This window comes from Centroberyx gerrardi, chromosome 16 (genome assembly GCF_048128805.1).
Source record: "Centroberyx gerrardi isolate f3 chromosome 16, fCenGer3.hap1.cur.20231027, whole genome shotgun sequence".
Lineage (NCBI taxonomy): Eukaryota > Metazoa > Chordata > Actinopteri > Beryciformes > Berycidae > Centroberyx > Centroberyx gerrardi.
The window spans coordinates 12,387,927-12,410,469 of NC_136012.1; the positions used below are offsets into that span (position 1 = coordinate 12,387,927).

The 22,543-nt window shown below is 42.6% G+C and overlaps 3 protein-coding genes across 3 annotated transcripts; all 3 read left to right on the forward strand.

The window, feature by feature from the left end:
* Positions 1–653: 653 nt before the first annotated feature.
* LOC139919854 (uncharacterized) lies at positions 654–12,819 on the forward strand. The gene is made up of 20 exons (XM_078289017.1): positions 654–687; positions 1,972–1,988; positions 2,136–2,162; positions 2,326–2,379; positions 2,490–2,549; positions 2,759–2,803; positions 2,932–3,009; positions 5,209–5,253; positions 5,433–5,477; positions 5,652–5,732; positions 5,819–5,872; positions 6,012–6,077; positions 6,188–6,214; positions 6,306–6,365; positions 6,492–6,563; positions 6,683–6,709; positions 6,821–6,874; positions 7,297–7,383; positions 8,556–8,594; positions 8,946–12,819. The coding sequence occupies exons 1-20, from the start codon at positions 654–656 to the stop codon at positions 8,946–8,948; spliced, it is 975 nt and encodes a 324-aa protein (XP_078145143.1). The 3' UTR covers positions 8,949–12,819.
* A 1,854-nt stretch (positions 12,820–14,673) lies between these two features.
* rack1 (receptor for activated C kinase 1) lies at positions 14,674–18,163 on the forward strand. Its single transcript, XM_071909717.1, has 8 exons — positions 14,674–14,888; positions 15,448–15,619; positions 16,029–16,176; positions 16,382–16,477; positions 16,774–16,884; positions 17,256–17,396; positions 17,707–17,817; positions 18,052–18,163. The coding sequence occupies exons 1-8, from the start codon at positions 14,780–14,782 to the stop codon at positions 18,115–18,117; spliced, it is 954 nt and encodes a 317-aa protein (XP_071765818.1). The 5' UTR covers positions 14,674–14,779; the 3' UTR covers positions 18,118–18,163.
* A 68-nt stretch (positions 18,164–18,231) lies between these two features.
* nme5 (NME/NM23 family member 5) lies at positions 18,232–21,324 on the forward strand. Its single transcript, XM_071909719.2, has 5 exons — positions 18,232–18,916; positions 19,331–19,536; positions 20,598–20,698; positions 20,868–20,986; positions 21,161–21,324. The coding sequence occupies exons 1-5, from the start codon at positions 18,776–18,778 to the stop codon at positions 21,257–21,259; spliced, it is 666 nt and encodes a 221-aa protein (XP_071765820.1). The 5' UTR covers positions 18,232–18,775; the 3' UTR covers positions 21,260–21,324.
* Positions 21,325–22,543: the final 1,219 nt, after the last annotated feature.

Genomic DNA, 22,543 nt, shown 5'->3' on the forward strand with positions numbered 1-22,543 from the left:
GGTTTGCCAGTGAGCTGCGGCTTACCTAAAAACTCCCAGAATAGCAGCTTTACTCCTAGCCTCATCTGTTTTGTGTAAGACAACGGCCACAAAGTGCTCCAACACACCCCCATTCTCCCACCCTCCTACCAAGACTGTCGCTGTGTGCTCCTGTAACAGATATGGCGCTGCGGCGGGTTCATGGGCAGTTTGCCGGCCTCACCAAACAATAGTTGTGCTGCTCGCCTCGGGCAGCTTGTGTTTCTCAAGATTAGTGTTTCTCCTTTTCGGAGGTTAGTTCATCTGCTGTGACAGCCTAAAGCTGTGGTTAGGGGAGGGGAGGGGGGGGGGGGGGGGCCGGGAAGGTAATTTGTGTTTATCCAAGTGAAGGAATGAATGCTGCGTTACCCTCAGCTGGCACGGCACGGCAACGGGACTCGAGTGAAAAACGTCGGTTTCAGAGGGCGAGATGAGAACTTATTTAGAGCCGACAAAAGAAAAGCCAGCGCGGCTCGGAGGAAGACGAGAAACAGACTGGGTTCGAAGAAGGGAGGCCCGTCCTTTAACCTAGTCAATTTCAAAATGCACTCTCCGGCCTGATTAAAGGGGTTGCAGAACGCAAAACAACAAAACAAAGCAGCGTGGCACTGGGAGCCACTCCATGTTGTGGGCAGATGTCTGAGTGTGAGAAAAGCACAGGAGGAGAGAGTGAGTGAGCCTGCCTGTACGGGTACCTCGTACCCTTTCTCATGTGTGTGTGTGTGTGAGAGAGAGGGAGAGAGAGGGAGAGAGAGTAAGTGGAAAGCAAGAGAATAATCCATCTATGACAGTGGAGTGGATGGGTAAAGAGTATTTGCATAATGTTTCTAAGCTTTATTTTAACCTATGTGAGTGTCATTTAGCATTCTTAGTATACTCAGTGTACAGGATCAGACATAACAACTGTCTGATCCTGGGCTGCTGCGGAGAAAAGATGCAGAGATGAGGAGGAAAAGGCTTCTGGAGCGATCTAGGATGGAATAAAAAAAAAAGAGGACCACATAGTAGAAGAGGGGATCAGGATGACAGTGTGTGTGTGTTGGGAGACAGTGGGAGGAAGGAGAGCAGACGGGAAACATCGAAGTAGCTTCTGCGTATTATTCTAAATACGAGGACAGAGAAGGCTAATAACCTCAAATTTATAACGACATTTATTACAGTGCATTAGTGCCTACTTGAGTGAACGAGTAAACACAACCACCAGATAGCTCAGTGTGTGTGTGTGTGTGTGTGTGTTATGTGTGTGTGTGAGAGAGAGAGAGAGAGAACGCTCTTACACAAGATCCTGCTATAGCCTTGCCATGGATGACTTCATAGCAGATGTTTAGCTGCTCCAAGCACACGTACACCTGGCGTGTGCACACACACACACACAAACACACACACACACACACACACACACACACACAATAGGTCTGTTTACCTAAATTATCCAAATCACTGATGGATAGATGCCAGGAAATGGAAATGGAATAGTCTCTGAGTGTTTGTGTTTGGGGGGGCTGAGGCTCGTGGCTCACCATACACCGCTTGTCTCTCTCTCTCTCTCTCTCTCTCTCTCTCTCTCTCCCTCATACACACAGACACACACATACGCCTGTACACAGAGCAGAGTCTGCTTTTGTCAGTGGGAACCAACCACAAAACTCATCTTGTACAACACCGCTCCACAGCCAGCAATAAGCCTCGGTGTAAAGAGAGACCTCGGCCTCGTGTATCAAGCTGTGCAAAATATGAGTCCTGACCAGGGCCCCATAGTCATCTCTCTCTGCAGGACTTGAATGGCACTCCTACTCTGAATGCACACTTTATAGACGTGGGTCCAGGGTCTGGTCTTTCCCTGTTGAACACTGTCATCTAGTGGTCATTCAGCCTAACTGCAGATGGAGATTTACCTTAAATTGAGATGATGAGTAATGTTTTTCCTCCTCTGTTCTCCGCAGGGTTTTCCAGGTCGCGACGGCATTGAGGTAAGTCTAGTTCAGATCAGATTCTTGGGTTTACAACTCTACACCTCAAGCAATCAGATTGTTGTTCATAAAGTATAGTTTCAAGTTGGCTTTAATGATCCGCCTTTGTCTGGATAATTATGGTAATTTAATCTATTCCTGTCTCAGGGACAGCAAGGCTTGCCTGGAAAGCCGGTAAGATCCTTGATGGATTATTGACTTTGTCAACTCATTTCCCTTACTTCTTGTATTCCTCATACATTACAAACCCCTTGTCACAATCTGCTGTCTACTACAGAAGTAACATGCGCCCACAAGTTAGCATTTTTGACTTTTTTTGTCTGCTGTGAACTGACAGGGAGAAGATGGCGAGTCAGGCTATCCAGGACCACAGGGTCCTCCAGGGGCAAAGGTACAGACGAACTTTACTCATCATGTCTTGCGTACAGATTATTTTAAATCCTTTATCTGCCTTTCATACATTGGCCTTATTATTAAGTATTCGCTTGTGTGTTGAAACAGGGCGAGTCAGGTACAGGAGAGAAAGGAGAGAGAGGCATGGATGGACTCCCAGGATTCAAGGTATAAGACCAGTCAACAACAACAACGACAACAAAAACAACAACCACTGCAATTACTATCAATGATAACTATATTTGTATAGCTCTTGTCTAATCGTAACATGATAGCTTGTTATTACTCATGACTATACACAATGTTTACTGTCACATGTCTGAAACAGCCTACTGCCTGTCTTAAAGCAGAATGTAACGTGTTTGTGCATCACATAGGGTGACAAAGGGGATATAGGAGAGCAAGGACCTCAGGGAAGCATGGTACGAGTATTGCCTGAAGGGTTAAATTCTCAAATTCTTCAATGATCATATTGAACACTTGTTTTATGACCCTCTTCCATTGTTTATTTCAGTGTCCCTGTCTCATTCCCTCTCTCTCTCTGCCTCAGGGTTATCCTGGTGAGAAAGGTGCCACCGGCTCCTCGGACATCATCGACTTCAATGGGAAGCTTCTAGATGCTTTCCAGGTCAGCATTACTCCACTGTCTATAACACCAGACTCCCACTATGTATGCCAACAAGCATTTATTAAATGACGTCTCAGTGTGTGGATCTGAAGTTGGGATTCACGCATAGCTTAAACGAGCGAGGTGAATGTGTTGCTGTTTCTTCTTGGCAGGCTATCCGCACCATCAGCGTTTCGGTAATTTCTGCATGGTCTTGTTGTTGGTGTGATCTGTGACTAACGCGTATGATAAGCATAGACACATACACACACACACACCCTCACATTCCCAACAGTGTGAGCTTCCTCTCCCGATCCCAGCTGCTCCAGCCCGTGGATCTGTGTGTGCTTGTTTAATCAGATGCACTCCTTACCTCACGTGTATTGGATGTCACTCCAGGAGCCACAGCTAACAAGCAATCAATACGACGTAACCAAACGCCCCTGGTTTACTGGTCTACCAGGCTCTCATACATATACATAGGGGATGAAACGCACAGCCGCAGCAAATATAACGCAGCTGCGCCGCCCTATCAGATAACGCATCGCCTAAAGAGCCATGCTAAATCATGCAGGGAAACCAGCAGCCGTCGGTGCATTGTTCTGAGTGTGTTTTTCATGCTGTGTTTTCCGTGTGCCTCACAGGACATGTGGGTTCTAACATGCTACGGGGCGGCAGGGTGTTAGTTTGTCTGGAAGGTTTCCCTCTCTGTGCGTTTGTGTTGTTCCACATAACTCAGCTGACACATGAAGGAGAGGAAACCCTCATAGTCTCCACAGTCTCAGTTTCATACACAGGACCCTTTGACTCTGCCGTGTACCGTGCTACATGCTAATAACAGATGCCTATCTCTGCAGTGGAGTGTGTATTTGATTAAAAACCACTATGCGCCGGGTCCCCTCGGACCTGGTCTGGAACGGGCTCCTGCATGCAACGCCATAGACAGCCGCGTGAGCGAGTTACAAAGGAGTCGGTGAAAACACGGAGCTGAGATCTTTATCAGTAGTCTGGTGCCAATCTGGATCAGCTGGCATCAAATCACACACACGGTCTTAGGGGAGAGTTATGTCCGTGGAAAAGCGAATGCTGTCTGCCCACCCAGCTTGTGTTATTATCCATTCATTTGTTTGTGTGAAAGGCCATATTGGTTTCATCTGTGGGGAGGTTTTAGGTGATGATGAATTTGGTCTTCAAAACCATGCTCAAATTTGTTTTGATTTATTCCTTTTCGCTATTTCATTTTATGGCTTTTTCGCATAATTATGTGCATGAGTGGCCTTCACGTTCCAATGATGGAGTATCTTAGGATAAATAGTTGTTTGTAAACATCTGTGTGTTGCCATGGCTTTGCCAGAGGACAAACAAAAACTTGGAGGAAGGAGGAGGAGGAATGGAGAGAAATCAGCATGCACACCTCAGGGAGGCAATATGGTTTCCGTTTTTTTTTTTATTACTTCAAGATGGCAGAGCACTTCAGACGGCTGAGTAACAAGTGTAGCTTTGTGGATGCGGAGGAGACTGAGGAGCGTGATGTAACAGAGCTGTCACTCATCAGCCAGCACAGGAGATTCAGAGAGCCTGACAGAACAACTGGATATGGAGCGATCTTCTGGGAGCCTCTGTGGCCCCCGGGAGCCGTGCACGTCGGTCCGCTCCACCACTCTTCATCCAATGTTACTGTTTCATAAAGTTACATAAATGTTTTGTTTCCTCTCCTTTGTTCACCAATCTAATCCTGCATGGAAACCGACAGTCGGACATTATAGAAAATGTCATGTGGTCTGATGCCAGGCTATTGTGTAGCGCAGACCGCATTCTGAGCTATTTTACGGCCCTTTTAAGGCCAAATTGCGTCAACGCATCCATAACAATGCTGGTTGTGATCAGTGGACAGAGTGATCGAAAGAAATCTTCCGTTTTGTTTACAGTTGGGCCCGGGTTGTGAAATCCAGCAGCCTTTTGCTATTGTTCTGTGTTGGCCCGGTGCAGGCCTTGTGGTGAAACGCACTCCCAGTGTTAGACCCACTATGATCCACACTGATAACAAACAGCTACGGGTCTATGAGGCTGCCTGAGGATGACTAATGTAATTGAAGATGGGTGGATGTTTTTGTGTAATAAAATGTAATAAATTAGACAGGTTATTCAGTTTATCTGGGGAAATACTGCTTGCCCAACTGCTGACTGTCTTGTCTTGTCTGTCTGTTTTTCTTTCCCCAGGGCCCACCTGGACCACCTGGAGCCCCAGGCCCTGCAGGGGAAAAGGTAAGGGGCGTTTTAACCCTCCTGTCATCACACCAATACCGACACGAACCATGTTTTCAAATGGCTGACTTTTACATTTGTCTTTGGCAGTAATGCGGTTTGTGTTAAAGAGTTTGTGAAGTGTTGAAGCATTTGTCACATTTGTCAGGTGAATCTTGCCTCTCTTTGTCTTGTGCCAGGGTGAGCTTGGTTTGCCTGGGCCATCGGGACTTGATGGAATGAAGGTATGGCTGCAATGCATCAGAAATTATGGACAGCCTATACTTGCCTGTCATATTCCATCATTTGCTCTCTTTATGGACAGATACAGCAGTTTGAGAACTTGCTCTCCTTTTGTCTGTTCCTCATGATGCTGAACTTGACTTACACGCTATCTCCCCTTGATTCTTTGCCTCCAGGGGCCTAAAGGTGACATGGGTGAGACGGGACCGGACGGAGAAAGGGGAGAAAAGGGAGAGATGGGGCTCTCTGGGCCTGCTGTAAGTAGTGACTGAAAATATAGTGTGGTTATGGTGAAATGTGTGTAAATAGCTGGCAGTTAATAATCTTGCTGTTTGTGGGTTAGGGTGTGGACGGACACAAAGGAGAGAAAGGCGACTGCAGAGTGGAAGACAACCTGGTCAGTGGAACACACACACTGGTGTATCATCACATGCACTCCACATCTGCATCAGTCTAAACATTTCTCAGTATTTAGTTTGAAGGTAGAGAGGGAGACAGAGCGGACAAAGCTCACTGTTAATGTGTGTGGTGTTCAGGTTCAGATGATTTCCCAGCCAGGCCCACCCGGCCCACCAGGACCTCCCGGGCCCCCAGGATTCATGGTGAGTACTCGTGTCGCTGTCAGAATCCAGGTAGGAACTGTCCAAGTTGCAGTTGTTGTTGCCCCTGCGCCTGTATCTGTCCCACACTCACAGTGCCCCGTGTCTTTCAGGGACATCATGGAATGCCCGGTCCCAAGGTAAGGCTCTGCTGCCGTGTATCTGGGGTGTGTTGGATGCTTTGTTTGCATGCTGTGTTTTGGCACTGAGTGTTACTGTGCTTCAATGCAGGGCGAGCCTGGAGAGGGAGCCAAGGGAGAGAAGGGGGACAGCGGAGCTCCTGGGCCAAAGGTGAGTGACACGGGATCATCTTTACCATAACGAAGCCTGGAACCCCTAATGTTTGAGATAGAGGAAGAACCGTCCAGTTGATGATGATGACGATGATGCGGTGCTGATAATGTACTTTAACCGTAGGGACTGGACGGCCCCCATGGGCCCACTGGATCTACAGGATTAGTGGGGCTTCCAGGCGCCAAGGGGGAAAAAGTAAGCAGCTGATTACGTTGATATTTGATTACCTTGATTTTACCCCAACATCTGTTTTGATTTTGAGGGACTTTAAAAACATGCCACATGATTTTTTATGTGTAAATATGTGTTCACAGGGCAGATCAGGGGAGCCTGGGATGGATGTGAGTATTTAAGTTTTAACTGTTATTTCCCATTTGATTCTTAGACTTTATTCAGATGATACTCAGGCATTTACTTTCTGCATATTGACCTGTTCCTCATTTCATCTGCAGGGTTTCCCAGGTCTGATCGGAGAGAAAGGCGACCGAGGGGAAAGAGGAGAGAAGGTAAGTAGAGAACTAGAAGAAATATTATATTATCTTCATTAAACTTCAACCAAAATTGCTTGTAATCATAGATTTGTTTCTCCACGTTAATGTATTGTGGGCCTAGTCCAGCATTTATTTGCATAATGAGCTATCCTTACTTAATGGCCAAACAAGGCTTTATTTTACCTGTCCAAACATTTGTCTTGCTGAACTGTGCTGCAGCCCTGAAAAGATTTAGAAGCAGTGATATAAACTCTATAATCCTGACACTACACACAGATTCGTTGTGCCTAAATCAGTATGTTAGAAATAATTCAGAAGGGTCAAGGCAACTGCATATTGTATGACAGGTTTATGGATGTCTGCTGTGTCATTGTGTTGTTATAGCATTACAGTTGTGATTGTGAGTTTTGTCTGACTGCTGTCCTCCTCGTCTCCAGGGTGACAGGGGAACGGTGGGAAAGAGAGGCTTGAAGGGCCAGAAAGGAGAGCAGGGGCCCCCAGGCCTGGACCAGCCCTGTCCTGTGGTATGCCACCTCCACACACACACACGCACACGTACACACACACACACACACACACACACACACACACACACACACACATGCACACACACACACACGCACACACACACACACACCACAATAATGCATCTTTGAACTGATCTGGTACCCCTTTCTCTTCAACTTGACGTCTTTTACTTGAAGACACATTTCCCTGTTTTCTGTTTCGCTCTCAGCACTGTTTCTGTCACTTCCTACTGTATTTCCTTCTCTTTGGTGAATGTATAACAGTTGGCTGGCTCTTGCTGACAGGGTTGTGATGAGGCCAAAGGTCTGTCTGAGGAGGCAGAGCTTTCTGCCCCCCCACCTCCTCCTCCTCCTTCTTCCGGCCCTGCGGCCCCCTGTCCTGTGGTACAGTATCTCTGCCTCTTTCCTCCTCTCCTCTCATTCATCAGCACTCTCGCCTCGAGCTGTCCTGTTTACAAACTCTCTCTCTTGTCTTCTCTTTTTTATGTGTCTCTCAAACTCTGTTATACATGTGCTGTCAACCATCAACCCATACTACATCAACGTCCTACAAGTGTTCACTGTAAAGGAAAGCATTCACAGAAAACAACAGTAAAAGAAAAGTGTTTCAACATTACGTAATTGGCTCAGAGCAAAGAGAGGGTCTATGCCTATAGGCATTAATTGTAGGTGGCCGGAGCATTAGAGTCCATACGATGCCATAAAAATCAAACATCTCGCACTCAAACCATGGAAATGAAGTAAAGCAGGATGCCAAAATATGAATTTATTCCATCCAACCAAAAGAGAACAATACAAAGAGTCTGTGCTCAAAAAAGGGAAAAAAGCAGTTACTACAATGAGAAATCATAAATCAAATGACAAAAAGAGCACTTTTTTGAGCACCCTCACTTTTTGTGTTGTTCTCTTTTGGTTGGATGGAATAAATATATTATATTTTATATCTCAACATACTCTTTCATTTCATTTTCCATGGTTTGAGTGCAAGAACTTAGATTTTTATAACATGAATTGGCTGACAGGGAGTGCACAGGAGTACGTAAACCATTGTGTTCCTCTAGTGCAGAATACAAAAGAAAACTGACAGGATGCAGTACTTTAAGGTGTGTTTCACCTTGCTTCACTTGACATTTTCTGCCTGGTTAACTCTTCCCTGCTGTCCCCCTCAGGGTCAGGATGGGCTGCCCATACCAGGCTGCTGGCACAAGGTGAGTGTTACCAGATCTGACAGACCTTCGTTATAAAGGCAACAGGCCTTTATAAAGTGATAAGCAGCTGGCACGGTCATAGAGCTAACTATATCTGTAATCAAACAATGGCTTGACAATACGCATACATGGAGATTATTACTCATGCAGTGATTGCCGCATTAAATCCATTGCTTGACTCTGATTTGATACAGGGGCATTTTGTAAGTATATTATGGTCTGAGCTTGTAATTGTAAAGCATGAGTATCTGAGGTCGGTGGTTATTTGCTAATTTTAATATAAGTAGCCTCTGTTTGGATTGTGATTTGATATGCTACTAACAATCAATCCCTCCTGTTCTTCTTTTGCAGTGATGACTAACCAGAAGCATGGCATCTGTACATATTGATATGGTATATATTGCAACTGAATACTACACCAACTTTCCTCCCTTTTTCCTTTTTTACAAGAAACATTTTATATAATATATTGAGATTTTTTAACAAGGACATTTTTGAGTCAACAGTATTATCAAGACCAGATGTATAAGACATTCTTTTCTCTTTTTTTTTTTAACTCATAAACTCTTGAGATCCGGCGATGTCTTTAAAAGAGAGGAAACTGAACTGGCGGTCAGACTTTAAAGGACAGTCCACCTGCCAGTGTTGGAGAGGAGGAACACCTGGACAGCGTGGTGGTCTTGCTGCCTTATTAACAGAGTCTGACTTTGTTGCCTGACTGTGATCATGAATGCTGCATGGGAGTGACGGTGTGTGTGTGTGTGCTCACCCGGCCTCGCGGATGGGCGGGTCTCCTGGCGTGGCAGACGGAGGAGCGTGGGTCAGTGCTCTCTTCTCCTCTCTCTGTTTTCCGAAAAGGAGGAGATGGCGAGGCAGAAGCTCAAACGCAAGCGTCTCTCTCAGCCCTGAAGGGGGAGACGGGGGCCCCGGCGGACAGAGGAGACGCAGACGGACAGAGAGCACAAGGGCCAGGTTGGCCTTTGTGAAGCAGAGCAAGCCGTGTAATGCCTTCGTGTCATACTGAACACTCAGATCCTCCGATATGGGAATTCTCCAGGAGGGGGCGACAGAGAACACTGCATTTCCACACTCATCTGAGGAGAAGACACACACCCGCGGCTGTTGCTGTTACACAATAGCTTGATAATCAGTTGAAGTTATTTGTGGGTCACTGGCACATAGGGAAAGAATTACGGAACAGATACATTGAACATGTTATGGTGATCTCTTGTTTTGCTCCTTTATAAAGGTTTTCACTAATTAAGTGCATGATCAAAACAAGGCATAGTGTTGTTTAGCACCCGGACAGCCTGTATGACTTGTGGTCTCTCATTGAAACCTTAAACTTGTTTCATTTTCATTTGCAATGGCAATTTCTAACAGTCTTTCCATTTGAACAAACCGCTCAGTAAGGTCAGTAAGTCTACCTTTTCTTTATGGCTTACACCTCTGCCAGCGGTGACTTGTGTGTTGTTTTGTTGTATTCTATTTTTGTTTTATCCTAATCTATGCTTGTCCAGTTACATTTTGCATTCCTGTGCATGGACATGTTTGTATAATATACACATAGCGAGTGTTACATCCAAGGCCAGATTTGAAGGAACCATTTACAGTATTCATGATAATGCAGGAGTTCAACCAGGAGGCTGATCAACTCTGACATCAAGTTGGTTCTATTGTAATTAATTTGACAAATCAAAATAATTCACAAAGACTTTTCAGTGTAACTGAAGTATTTTAACTGATGTATTATCTCTTAATCATAGATGAAGACGTGATGAATTACTGTCTTCTGAACAACAGTATGAGTTCTTGCTGCTGACTTAAATTTGTGTTGTTTGTTTGATTTTTAACCAATATTAGTCAATTGGACTAGGACTTACAGACTAAGGTATGACATATGAAACATGTATACAAAACCATTGGTTGTTAGTAATTGTGTTCATTTTTATTCAGCAATACACCTTAACTCAATGGTTCTTAATTGTCAGTTATTATGCTTTTTTGTTTTGTTTTGTTTTTCAATTATCACAACAGATTTCAGTCTTTTCTATCAGTTAACTTTTATTGATGCGTTTTTGGTCTTCTAATACATTTTTCTCAGATGGAATAATTTCTTGGTGCTTAAATACTTTGTTTATTTTCTGTAGCTGTTTCAAGCTGTTCGCTATCTTGCACATAAACATGCAAATTATGGCAGGTATACATGCACACACACACACACACACACACACACACACACACACACAGACATGCATAAACAGTAATTTGGGGCATCCTGGTGACTCAGTGGTGGGTGCTTACCATGTAAATGTGACGTCCTGGGTTTGAATCCGGCCTGGGACCTTTGTCGCATGTCATCACCCTCTCTCTCTCCCTCCAAGTCTTTCCTGTTTATCTCCACTGACAGTTATCAAGTTCAGGTAAAAATGCCCCAAAAATAATCTGTAAAAAAAAGTACAGCAACTTTCTAGGAACATAGGAATAAAGAATTTGTGTTTGGCTTTATCAATATACCACAAAGTATTTTTAAGTTCTAAGCTGTACTGTATGTATTTACAAAGAAAAGAGATTGCATGGAATCACTTTGTCTTTGTCCTATTAACATGGATAGGAATACATTTACATTAATGGCAATATTTTTCATAATACATTTTTCCTAGTGGGCATCAGTATGGGTTTTCTATATTGATATTAGTTGCACTTTTTGATACAATACTGATAATATTTGGTAATTATCAGTTTGCAGCTAGACAGCTGGTTACTTACTACATATGTGTGACTAGCAATCAACTAATATAAATCATTCACAATATGATGGTCACAAAAAGGGAATTCAATTTCAGCCTTATTAAATATTTTAAGTTATGTTATTTCACCTGGCTATTTCAGTTGCTCTGATCCATTGTGCAAAGCCTTATTTGTTAATTTGTCCATATCATTGCCTGTGTTCCACCTCAAAATGATATTTCACTTCAGTCAAACATTTTCATTTTTAGCCTCCATATGAACTGAAGAACAGTCAGTATCTACCATTAGCTGTCCTGAAAATCCTCTGTAACCATCGGCATTCAGGCTGTTTTGGCAATTGTTGTGAATAATTGCAAACATCTAAAATTACTTCTTGAAAGTTATGACCATGGACACAGAAAAAATGTGTTAAAAGTATGATTTTATAGACAAGACTTCCAAATTGAAAGTAACGTGACAAAATATGTGCTTAATTATTCATGAACACAAATGCATTTAAGGGTATTAAAAAGTGGAAATGTTGTACAAAAGCTCCAAATCACTTTACCAAGCTGATGAGGGCTTCCTTTACATCCACATTAGCTATTACACTACCTAACTGCTTACTCCATTTTCCACTCTGAAGCAGTTTGTTGAAAGAGCAAGCTAGTAGCCCTGCTAGGGTTGGTGGTTCAGTTCCTTCTGCGTCCACCCATGCTAGAAAATACATGCAGTCATAGTGCTGGCTTGTTAGGCTTTTAGGTAAAAGTGTCCACTAACTGACATGTTAAATGTCTCATGTTATGTTACAACAGTCGTGCCAAATAGGCCACATCTCACCTTTCTCAACCCCTACCAGTGCCAGTTCTGTTTTGTTCTGAATTGAGGGCAAAGTCAATGAGCAGTGTACTGACTTGTTAGCTTCATGTGCCCAAAACATGCATATCTGACAACACACAGTCCATTTTCCTTTTCCGTATTAATATCAGTAACTTCTGCTGATAAATTTGATGTATAGTCCCCAACACTATGTTTTCTCACTTAAGTAAGTTTTGCAAAGAAAAGTGCTTTGTGTATTAAAACATAACTGAGGACACACTCAATTAGGAAGCTAAAGGTATTTGGAAATGTTTTCTAGAAAACAGAAGTCTGTAAATGAGTCACACATCATTGAGATAATAATGGCTTGAGATAGAGAAAGGCTTAAATCCAAACAACAGAGTTTCTGACATGATTTCATTGGAAGCTGATAGTTATCTGACACTTACATTATTATATGTGTTTATTTCTTTTGCAGATTCTATCAGTTTCACTTTTAAGGCTTAACTGCTATCAGTAAGTGGCACACTATCTGAATGCAGTTTGGTGTTTTAACAGAAATATCACAGTATTATCTTGACTTTGTGAGAATGTTTATTTGGTTGTGTATTTGGTTGTAAAAGAATTAAGCTATTTTTGTAATTACTCGTTGTCTAAATATGCATATCGTGAAATCTGGTCAACTCAATATGTAGACTGAAATAAACTCTCCAAACAATTTTCTGGTTGGTTGTTTGTTCATTGCATTATTTGTCCCGTCAATTAAATATCATATATCATAACTTCATTGACATTAATTTAACATCTATTCAGTCTATTCAATAATTTCAAGAGGTTCTGCCAGCCCCTCCACTGAGCTGAGCTGAGCTGAGCTGAGCTGTTGAAGGATGGACTTAAAGAAGTACATACATTAACAGAGATGAGGACATATGATGACATAACACACAAGCATGGGATTATTCAATAAAAGTATTTGGCCATATAACCTTCATTGCATTCTGGTTATCTCTTTTTTTCAAGTGTGACAAGATCTGATCTTGTAAATGGCAGACATGCATATTCCTTGATACATATTTACAAACTAAGATACACATGAGAGCAAAAAGCAACAATGGAATAGTTCATAGGCCTGTGCAGAAAATGAAATATATGTGGAAACTATTGCCCTGACTTTGTGGCCTTTTTGTATAATTGAAATATATGAAATTGGCCAATATGAATATATATATATATATTTATATTTATTTTCCTGAGTTCAAAAGTTGCTGGATAATTGTGAGAAGGAAGCCGTCTCAGTATAATGTTACAAGTGTTACTCATGTTGGAAAGGACCACAGCCTGCTGTCAGGGTCAGTCTCTTGCTAAAGGCTCAAACCAATGAGTTTTATGACTGACAGCATAGGAAATCAATCAACCAACTCAATTCAATTCACTAGACTCTTGAATTAGACATGGGACAGTGTTCCTACCTGTCTGTCACTTGGACAGAAAATGATCTTTGACATGGGCTCATCAATTAATAAAAAGGTAGTCAAAAAGAACATTCAATAAATACAGTACATACAGGAGGACCAATAATATGGTTCACAAAAAGACTTACCATTTGGCATTGGCCTGAAAATATACAGTGAGAGGTGAAGGCATAAACACATAGACCACCCACACAGTGACAACAGGGGTGGACAGCATTATGCAGAACTTCTAATTAAGATACATAAGCAGTGACGAAATGGTAAATAAAATGTTTGGTAAACTATGATCTCCAGTAAATTATCATCATAAGGTAAATGACTCATTAGCTATATCAATTCTCCCTCCATTCCTTAAAAAGATCCTAGGCCATATTCTCATATAACTAACATCATTTTGATACTACATAGCCCACTATACTAATTACTATGAATTTACTTCATTAAGATTTATGTCAGCCTAAAAAGCTGGGCATACTTCTCAAATAAAAAGGAGGGTAAATTGAGTTTAGGTAGGTTCCACTACATCTGTACATAAGCAAATTTTGGACAAACATGATTCCCATAATCACAATTGTCATTTTTGACTTTGATTCTATGTTTTAGCACAGTGCAATTAAAGATTTGGCAATGTGGCCACAAAAATGTACTGAAGCCTTGCATCCACCTGAGAAAAAAGAATTCAGCCCGGTTTTCCAAATTAAGAATCTTTCAGAATCTTTTTTCATAATTACGAGATCTTCTCGCAGAAGTTTGAGATAATTATTTAATTAATTCGGAAAAACCGGGCTGATTTTTTTTTTTTTTCAGGTGAATGCAATACGCTTCCGTACTAACATTTAATGATAGGCTACTGGGAACCTGATAATATTTTTTTGAAGGTATTGTTATTATTCTATTATTTTACTTATTTATTGTCCTAATCTTGATGGTTGTAAGCAATTTGCGCTTTGGTAAAAGCATGTAGGCCCTGAAAGTATTGTATTAAAAGTCTGAGGTCCACATTTCCCAGCATGCTCTGCGGCCCGCTCAACCCCTCATAGGTTTTGCATCCGGGTGTGAACTTCCTTTTTCTCTGTGCCTAAATGCGATGAGGACCTAGGGTAACCTGGACCTCGAAAAAATCTAAATCCATCCTTGTAAAAGGCACCACAAAACCTCGCCAAAATGACCGAGCAGATGACAGTAAGGGGGACCCTGAAGGGGCACAGTGGCTGGGTCACCCAAATCGCCACCACTCCTCAGTTTCCCGACATGATTCTGTCTGCATCCCGAGGTAAGCGCTTCTTCCCGGCTCCGCCAACATGGCTAACGCTAGCATGATAGCATTAGCCAGCGGCTGGCACCGCCGTGGACAAATGGCGTTGGTGGTGTGAATGACAAACAGGAGACCGTTAAATAACGACAGAAGCATATATTCCTTTCTCCACACCGTGTGTTTTTAACTTAAAGTCACCGTTCTGCTGGAAAGCGCCCAGCAGAGTTGCCGGTAGAGTTAGCCAAGTTGGCTAACGTTACCTTTCCTCAACTTCCACCCACCGTCACTGGATGCCGACATCTGTGACACGTGTATTAAAACAAGCCACAATTTTATTTACATGCCCAAATGTATGGCCATATACTTACTAACGACCTAACCAAGTTAAGTCGTGAAAAGTAGCGTGCTCATCTGTCAACTGTTTGACATTTGACATCTTTCCTTGGAAGTGCACTCTCCTACGGTGTCGACATTGTAGTCTCATCATGGTTCTCTTCAAATGTTATTGGGAAACATATCTCTGGTCAAGATTGAATTGAATGTAGATTTATAGTAACACTGTGTTTGTATTTTTCAGACAAGTCTATCATCATGTGGAAGCTGACCCGTGACGAGACCAACTATGGCATCCCCCAGCGTGCCCTGAAGGGCCACTCTCACTTTGTGAGTGATGTTGTCATCTCCTCAGATGGACAGTTCGCCCTGTCCGGGTCCTGGGACGGGACCCTCCGCCTGTGGGACCTCACCACGTAAGTCATAGGAGTGAACAATGTTCCAGCTTCGGTCAGATGTTTCAGCGGCAGAAGGAAATGGAAACTAAAAGCTATGGCCTCTTGTTGGTTACTGTGGAAGATCTGATCTATGTACTTGTTGAATAGCCTTGAGGCCACAGGTTAACAAAGTTAAGCTTGAGAATTGGGTTTCATTGTAGTTGTAAAGAATCCAGGATGCTTGGAATCAGATTTGACTTTAGATGCAAAGATTCAAACAACAAACTGGGTAAACAGGACTGGAGATGGTTGTCTACTGGGCATCACAGCATCAGTGATTGTGACTCTCATTAGACATAAGCTTATGCTCTTGCTTCCTTCTACTTGGCTGTCTATAGGCATGCATCAGTTTTCTTCCTCTGACATGTTTGATGTCATGTTCCTCCAGTGGCACCACCACCCGCCGCTTTGTCGGCCACACCAAGGATGTGCTGAGCGTGGCCTTCTCTGCCGATAACCGCCAGATTGTGTCTGGCTCCCGGGACAAGACCATCAAGCTGTGGAACACCCTTGGAGTCTGCAAGTACACCATCCAGGTGAGCTGCTAACTAGTACAGCACAACAGGTATGTCTGTCACTGCCAGGAGCGGTGTGGGCAGTTGGCCTGTTTCCTCTACCAAGACAACTATCCCTAGGTGTGTGTGAAGTACTAGCGCCATGGCTTATTCACTTATGAATGAAAATGAGTAACAGGAGAACCTTGGATTCGACTCTTATGTATCTCTTCAATTTGGTTTCTAGGATGAGAGCCACTCTGAGTGGGTGTCCTGCGTGCGCTTCTCCCCCAACAGCAGCAACCCTATTATTGTCTCCTGTGGCTGGGACAAGATGGTCAAGGTATGTAATCCTTCTAAAAGTCTACTTGAGCTTGGCCTGTGGTTATTTGTAAGTGTAAGCCCTAAATGAATGGTAGAAAGAGCGGCAATTCTCCTGCTATCTGCCGTTAAATTCATATTGAGTGTCGTGATGCATGTCTGGCAAGTGATGTTTGGTTTGGCTAGTGATCTGGAAAAACTGTCATATTACCTGAGGGCACAACCCACATTTTTTTATTTTTTTTATTTTGAGAGAGACTTTGAACTATCATAGGTGTGAACTGCTCTTGACATGGTGTTGCTGTCCTTTGTTCCTAGGTGTGGAACCTGGCCAACTGCAAGCTGAAGACCAACCACATTGGTCACACCGGCTACCTGAACACAGTGACTGTCTCTCCTGATGGCTCCCTGTGTGCCTCCGGTGGAAAGGTATGATGAAAGCATTTTATCTGTAGACTGCCACAGAATGGCCTTTGATACTTGCTGGATTTCCTTCACCAATTCTGGACTCAGTGAAGTTAAAGTGCAGGTTTCAGCTGTGATGGAAACTTTTAAATGCATCTGTTTCACAGTGATGATAAAGAGGCTGTTTCTGAGGGTAACCTGCACTTAAAGAGGTGATTGTGATACTGGCCAAGATCTGTAAAGATGACTATACAACAGACTACTGGCTTCTCATAACTAAAATGAACAGCAACTCCACATTGCTGTGTATGATGAGCATAATGGAAAGATCCCATAACTTGCTGTAAGTTGGCATACCAATTGGTTGTTGAGTCATCTTTCTCTCTTCTCTTCAGGACGGCCAGGCCATGCTGTGGGACCTGAATGAGGGCAAGCACCTCTACACCTTGGACAGTGGTGACAACATCAATGCCCTCTGCTTCAGCCCCAACCGTTATTGGCTGTGCGCTGCCACCGGCCCCAGTATCAAGATCTGGGTAAGACACCTTCACTTATAGACCTTGCCACCAGTTTGATTTTGGGCGAGGAGGAAGTTGCATGGTGCATTAAAGCTATATTCAGTGTTTAAGGGCAGTGATGAAACTTTCAATGCCAGCTGTATTCCTGTGATGATAAAGAGGCTGTTTCTGAGCTCTGACCTAGACCCTCTCATTCATGAGATTTTCATTTAATTTTGGATTAATAGAATTAAACGGAAGTCCACATCCATGCATTTAATCCACTGGTGCTTTTACACAATTACTAATTACACTACCTCATTCTGGTGTTGCCTTTCCCCTTGTGTAGGATCTGGAGGGCAAGATCATTGTGGATGAGCTGAGACAGGAGGTGATCAGCACAAACAGCAAGGCTGAACCCCCACAGTGTACTTCCCTGGCCTGGTCTGCTGATGGACAGGTACAGTACATCCACTACACAATTCTGGCTATTCTACAACGAATGGCTGCTAGTTTTAGTCCTTCACCCCGGTGATTATACCCATTCACTTAAAACTCTGATGTCCACTGGTGACAGTCCTGCAAATATGAGGGGCGCTGGAAACATACATTGCTTCCATTAATGGATCACTTGCAGGATTGAATTGAAGGAATGATGCTGACCAATGTTAATTACTGTTCTGTTTCTCCACAGACCCTGTTCGCTGGCTACACTGACAACCTGATCAGAGTGTGGCAGGTCACCATTGGAACTCGATAAGAACTTTCTCAGCTGAAACATTGAATAAAAGACAGTTTTAAAAGACCATGTGTGCCGTCTTGGTTTAAACTCTGCTGGATCTTGGTTTAAACACTGCTAGATCTTGGTTTAACACTGCTAATGGTGGATATATTTTTTATTTTTGACTTATTTAACTGCGTTCTTTACAGTCTTCTAATACACACCACAGAACTGTAACAAACCGTTATTGTCATTTTTTGTGAATCCCAACACTAGTTTACACAGCAGGTCAAACTGGTTTCATTAAAGGCAGGCTTGGCCACATTACTGTTTGCATAGATTGGCCTTCTTCATTTGCCGTAGACTGGATGGTGTCCTAGCAACGGTGACTAACAGAGCAGTCGGAACGTCTGGGGGTGGTAATTTAAACAAGCGAGTCTGAGCTTTTCAATTGTTTTACTAACAGTTAACGTCTGTAGAAATAAGTAAAGTAATCGTAATTGATTTGGTTATCCAGTAAATGTCACGTTGGTTCTTAATTTAGTGCCAATATTGCTACTGTTAACCTAACTGCTTAAGTTAGCGGTCCGTTGATTGACCTGACGGAGTCAAACCAACACAAGCTAACTTAGCTAACGTTAGGTAGCGCTAGCCAGCGTTAAACAGATGCTTGTGCTGAAGCTGTATTCAGAGGAAGATGGACGAAACTCAACAAGTGAACATACCATGTCCTCGCATTTACGTGGAGAGAACTCTGGCACTGATCAAACCAGATGCCATCCACAAAGCAGAGGAGATTGAGGACATTATCCTCAAATCTGGCTTCACTATTTTGCAGGTTGGTGTAATGTTACTTTGAAAACTTATCTTGAGCTTGATACCTGGAACACTGTTGGATGACATTCACATGCCTTATACAGGCAAGGGAAAATTACAGCGTTTTACAATTTTAAGGAGGGTACATGAGAGTTCAGTCTTTGTGTTTAGTAGCCTGTTACCAAGACAGTGCAGGTTATGTATTTTCATATACATGTGACAAACTTCAAGACTTATTACCCCATTATTTTAGGTTTAGTGGCCTACACTGCTTTGAATTGTGCATAGATTGTGAATTCATTTGCATAGGAAAGACTGGAGTGAAGCCAGGAGTGGGTTTAGGCCAACTACTGCATTAAATGGCATGTGGATGGTGTCAAATGCCTCTCCCACAGACACCATTTACTCAGTGTATCATTCACCTCATCCTTGGCAGAGGCGGAAGCTGCAGCTAAGTCCAGAGCAGTGCAGTGACTTCTACGCAGAGCAGTATGGAAAGCTCTTCTTTCCCAGTTTGACTGCCTTCATGAGCTCCGGTCCCATCATTGCCCTGACACTGGCCCGGGACAATGCCATTGCCCACTGGAAGGCCATCATAGGGCCTGTCAACAGCACCAAGGCCAGGGAGACGCACCCGGAATGGTCAGTCTATTAGTTATAAGGAGTTGATTAAAAGTTTCCTTTATCCAGTCTGTTTCTCCTGTTGCACATCTGTCAGGTTTTTTTTTATATAAATTGTATTATTTGTTGGGTGTTTCCATTGGGCCACTGATGGAAAGCGGGGTGTAGACACAAACTCTGCTTGTAATCTAGCCCATGTAACCATGCAAGCCACCCAAGTGCCTGCTAACATAAGATGCATTTGAGGTTAAGTGTCTGTCTTAAAACAAAGGCTGGTTCATCTACAACAGAGCTTCGGTGTACTTGGAAATTCTATCAGTACCACTGTTTATTCCACTATCCTAATGTAGGCATTTATGCTATATGCTTTACTGTGCGTGCAGATCATGGTGTCACAATAGTTCCACAAAGTATCAGCATCGTAATGATTACAATTTATGGTCCAGACAGGACAGCAGATTGTGATGGAGGCATTATATGAAAAAATATGCACATCATGCATATATAAAAAACGTAAAGATAATGTTGGGTCAGTACATGCTTTTTAGTATTGGCATATATGGAACTGGTGCACAGATTTAAATCAGCTTGAATAAGATATATGCACATTCACTTATAGTTGATTCTGAAACTATTCATATTTTCACCGCACAAATCACATTGAATATAGTCCTATGTGGATTAGTATATTTCCCATGATTATAATGTGAGAAAAATCTTTTCAAATGTCAATCTCTCACACAACCAACAAAGAAAATCTTTGTCAGTAGATAGTGTAAACTTTCCTCCCCTTTAACTGATGTTGCTATTGGGCCCAAACTCCTGTATTGTTTGAGCACTACTAATAATGACAAAACAAACTAGTAGAAGTTTGAAATTTGCACTGTTAAAACAGCGTCTGTAGTTTGGACTCAATTCATCAAACTATCAGCTGTGCTCTGTAGTGTGGGTCATGATATGACTTGGTATCATGATTCTTGGTCTTGTATAATGTTATGTTACATTTTTGCTCTCATGACATCATGACAACCATAGCAGGAACTTTTTTTTTTTTCACAAAGTATGCTTTATCTCTTCCACAGCCTGAGAGCGAAGTATGGCACCTCTGACCTGCGTAATGCACTGCATGGCAGCGAGACGTTCACTGCAGCTGTGAGGGAGATCAAGTACATGTTCCCCAACAGTGAGTCTCCCTCTCTCTCTCTCTCTCTCACACACACACACACACACACACACACACACACACACACACACACACACACACACACACACACACACTTTTTTGTTATATAAATGCATTGTTCATTTTGTGAACACTTACCATTCTGTACCCCCCACACCTCTCACTCCAGCTGTAATCGAGCCCATTCCAAGGGGAGAAGCAGCCAAAGAGTACCTGAGCAAGTATGTGAACCCAACTCTGCTCCGTGGACTCACTGAGCTCTGCAAGCAGAAGCCACTCAATCCCTGTGTATGTATAACAATGTCCCATAGTTAAGATATGCAACAGGACAGATTTAACCATTATCTAATTATGTATTGCCATTGAGTGTCACCGTTACCATGATATGTTTGCTTTTGTTGAGTTTTGGGCCCTCAAACATCTTATGCCATTGTCCTGCATTTTTGTTCCCATTCTCAATAGATTTGGCTTGCTAACTGGCTGGTCACAAACAATCCAAACAAGCCTCAAATATATGATGGAGCCATTGTAGAAGAAGCAGAGGGACAACAGGTGATATAGAGGGGAGAATATGTCATTTCAGACAACGTCATTTTCAAGCAATTGTATTCAGTCCTGTGATGTAATAAAATGCCATTTTGCCACTATCCGTGTTTTGCTTGTTCTCTGGTAAACTGAAATGAAAAACAGCGGTGGCCAACTCTTTAAAGTGAGTGATTTGACTCACAAACTGAATCAAAGGAAATCCATGCTCCAGCAACAAGTGAAGAGATGCTAACCTTAAATGTAAAAATGCATACTAGGATAGACCTCAGGTCTGATGAACTGAAACATCATGGCTTTAACTAATAAATAGAGATCTATTTTTAGACACTGAGAGGGAGTCGCACCTTTTAGTATTCACAAATTGAATCAAATTTTCAATCAAAGAACACACTCAATAGGACCCCGTCCCAATCACTCAATAACTTGCATATCTGGAACTTGTTCATTTTTTAACAAAGTACTCCTTCCTGCCAGGTGACTTGACCCTCTGAATAAATCAATGTGTTCAGGAGTTAGCAATTGAGTTGCTGAATCTGATCAGGAATCCTGTCATTCAGGATGTCTAATCTGCTCATACCTGCTGAATCACTCGCACTTGAATGAATCGCATGAATTGTTTAACTAGGGTGGTTGAGAATGATAAGTAAGCTGAATCAAGCGTTAAAAGACATTTTGTGGCCTACCTGCCTTGCCGCTGACTCCAATTCTGGCTGCTCTTCAGAAACTGGTTCCAATACTAACTCACAAACTCTAAATTAATTCATTGTCAAACACTCAAAGTACTGTTACCAGCAAAGGGACCTGCCTCCCAACACTTTGCATGGCAGCTATCAGTATGTTTATGTAAGAAATGAATCCCTAAAACCATTGCGACTGTCATTATGATCAGAGACTTGAAATGGTAGAAAGGTAAGGATGTTTGATTCAGCCTCTCTTATTAGACTGTAGGCTATTTGGCCTATGTTTATATGGTTGTAGCTTCATCTATGTGGTTCTTTACTCATCATGTTGGGGCAGGGCAGAGGGTTGTGATAGAGTGAAGAGCGTTTGTTTATGAAATAATTTTTTGTTCATTTTTGTATGGGTGTATCAAATGAATTCCCTACTATCGGACAGGTCAAAACATCAGAGTTAGTTAAATTCTAAAGAAAAAAAGAGACAAGCGTTGTTTCCTAGAAAGATGTCTATTCCCTACTGATCATTTCTCTTTGAAAGTTGTCTTGTCCAGTGTTACCACTTCACAAATGTCCAGCCATGCAAATCACTAAAAAGGGGCTCTATGGCAGCACTTTGTGCATT

Coding starts and splice junctions, on each gene's coding strand:
- rack1 (XM_071909717.1), top strand. CDS start 14,780: ATGACCGAGCAGATGACAGTAAGGGGGACCCTGAAGGGGCACAGTGGC. Junction 16,177..16,381: donor TCTGCAAGTACACCATCCAG/GTGAGCTGCTAA, acceptor TTTGGTTTCTAG/GATGAGAGCCACTCTGAGTG. Junction 16,885..17,255: donor TGTGTGCCTCCGGTGGAAAG/GTATGATGAAAG, acceptor TCTTCTCTTCAG/GACGGCCAGGCCATGCTGTG.
- nme5 (XM_071909719.2), top strand. CDS start 18,776: ATGGACGAAACTCAACAAGTGAACATACCATGTCCTCGCATTTACGTG. Junction 19,537..20,597: donor AGGGAGACGCACCCGGAATG/GTCAGTCTATTA, acceptor TCTCTTCCACAG/CCTGAGAGCGAAGTATGGCA. Junction 20,699..20,867: donor CAAGTACATGTTCCCCAACA/GTGAGTCTCCCT, acceptor CTCTCACTCCAG/CTGTAATCGAGCCCATTCCA.
- LOC139919854 (XM_078289017.1), top strand. CDS start 654: ATGTCTGAGTGTGAGAAAAGCACAGGAGGAGAGA. Junction 2,550..2,758: donor ATGGACTCCCAGGATTCAAG/GTATAAGACCAG, acceptor TGCATCACATAG/GGTGACAAAGGGGATATAGG. Junction 2,804..2,931: donor AAGGACCTCAGGGAAGCATG/GTACGAGTATTG, acceptor TCTCTGCCTCAG/GGTTATCCTGGTGAGAAAGG.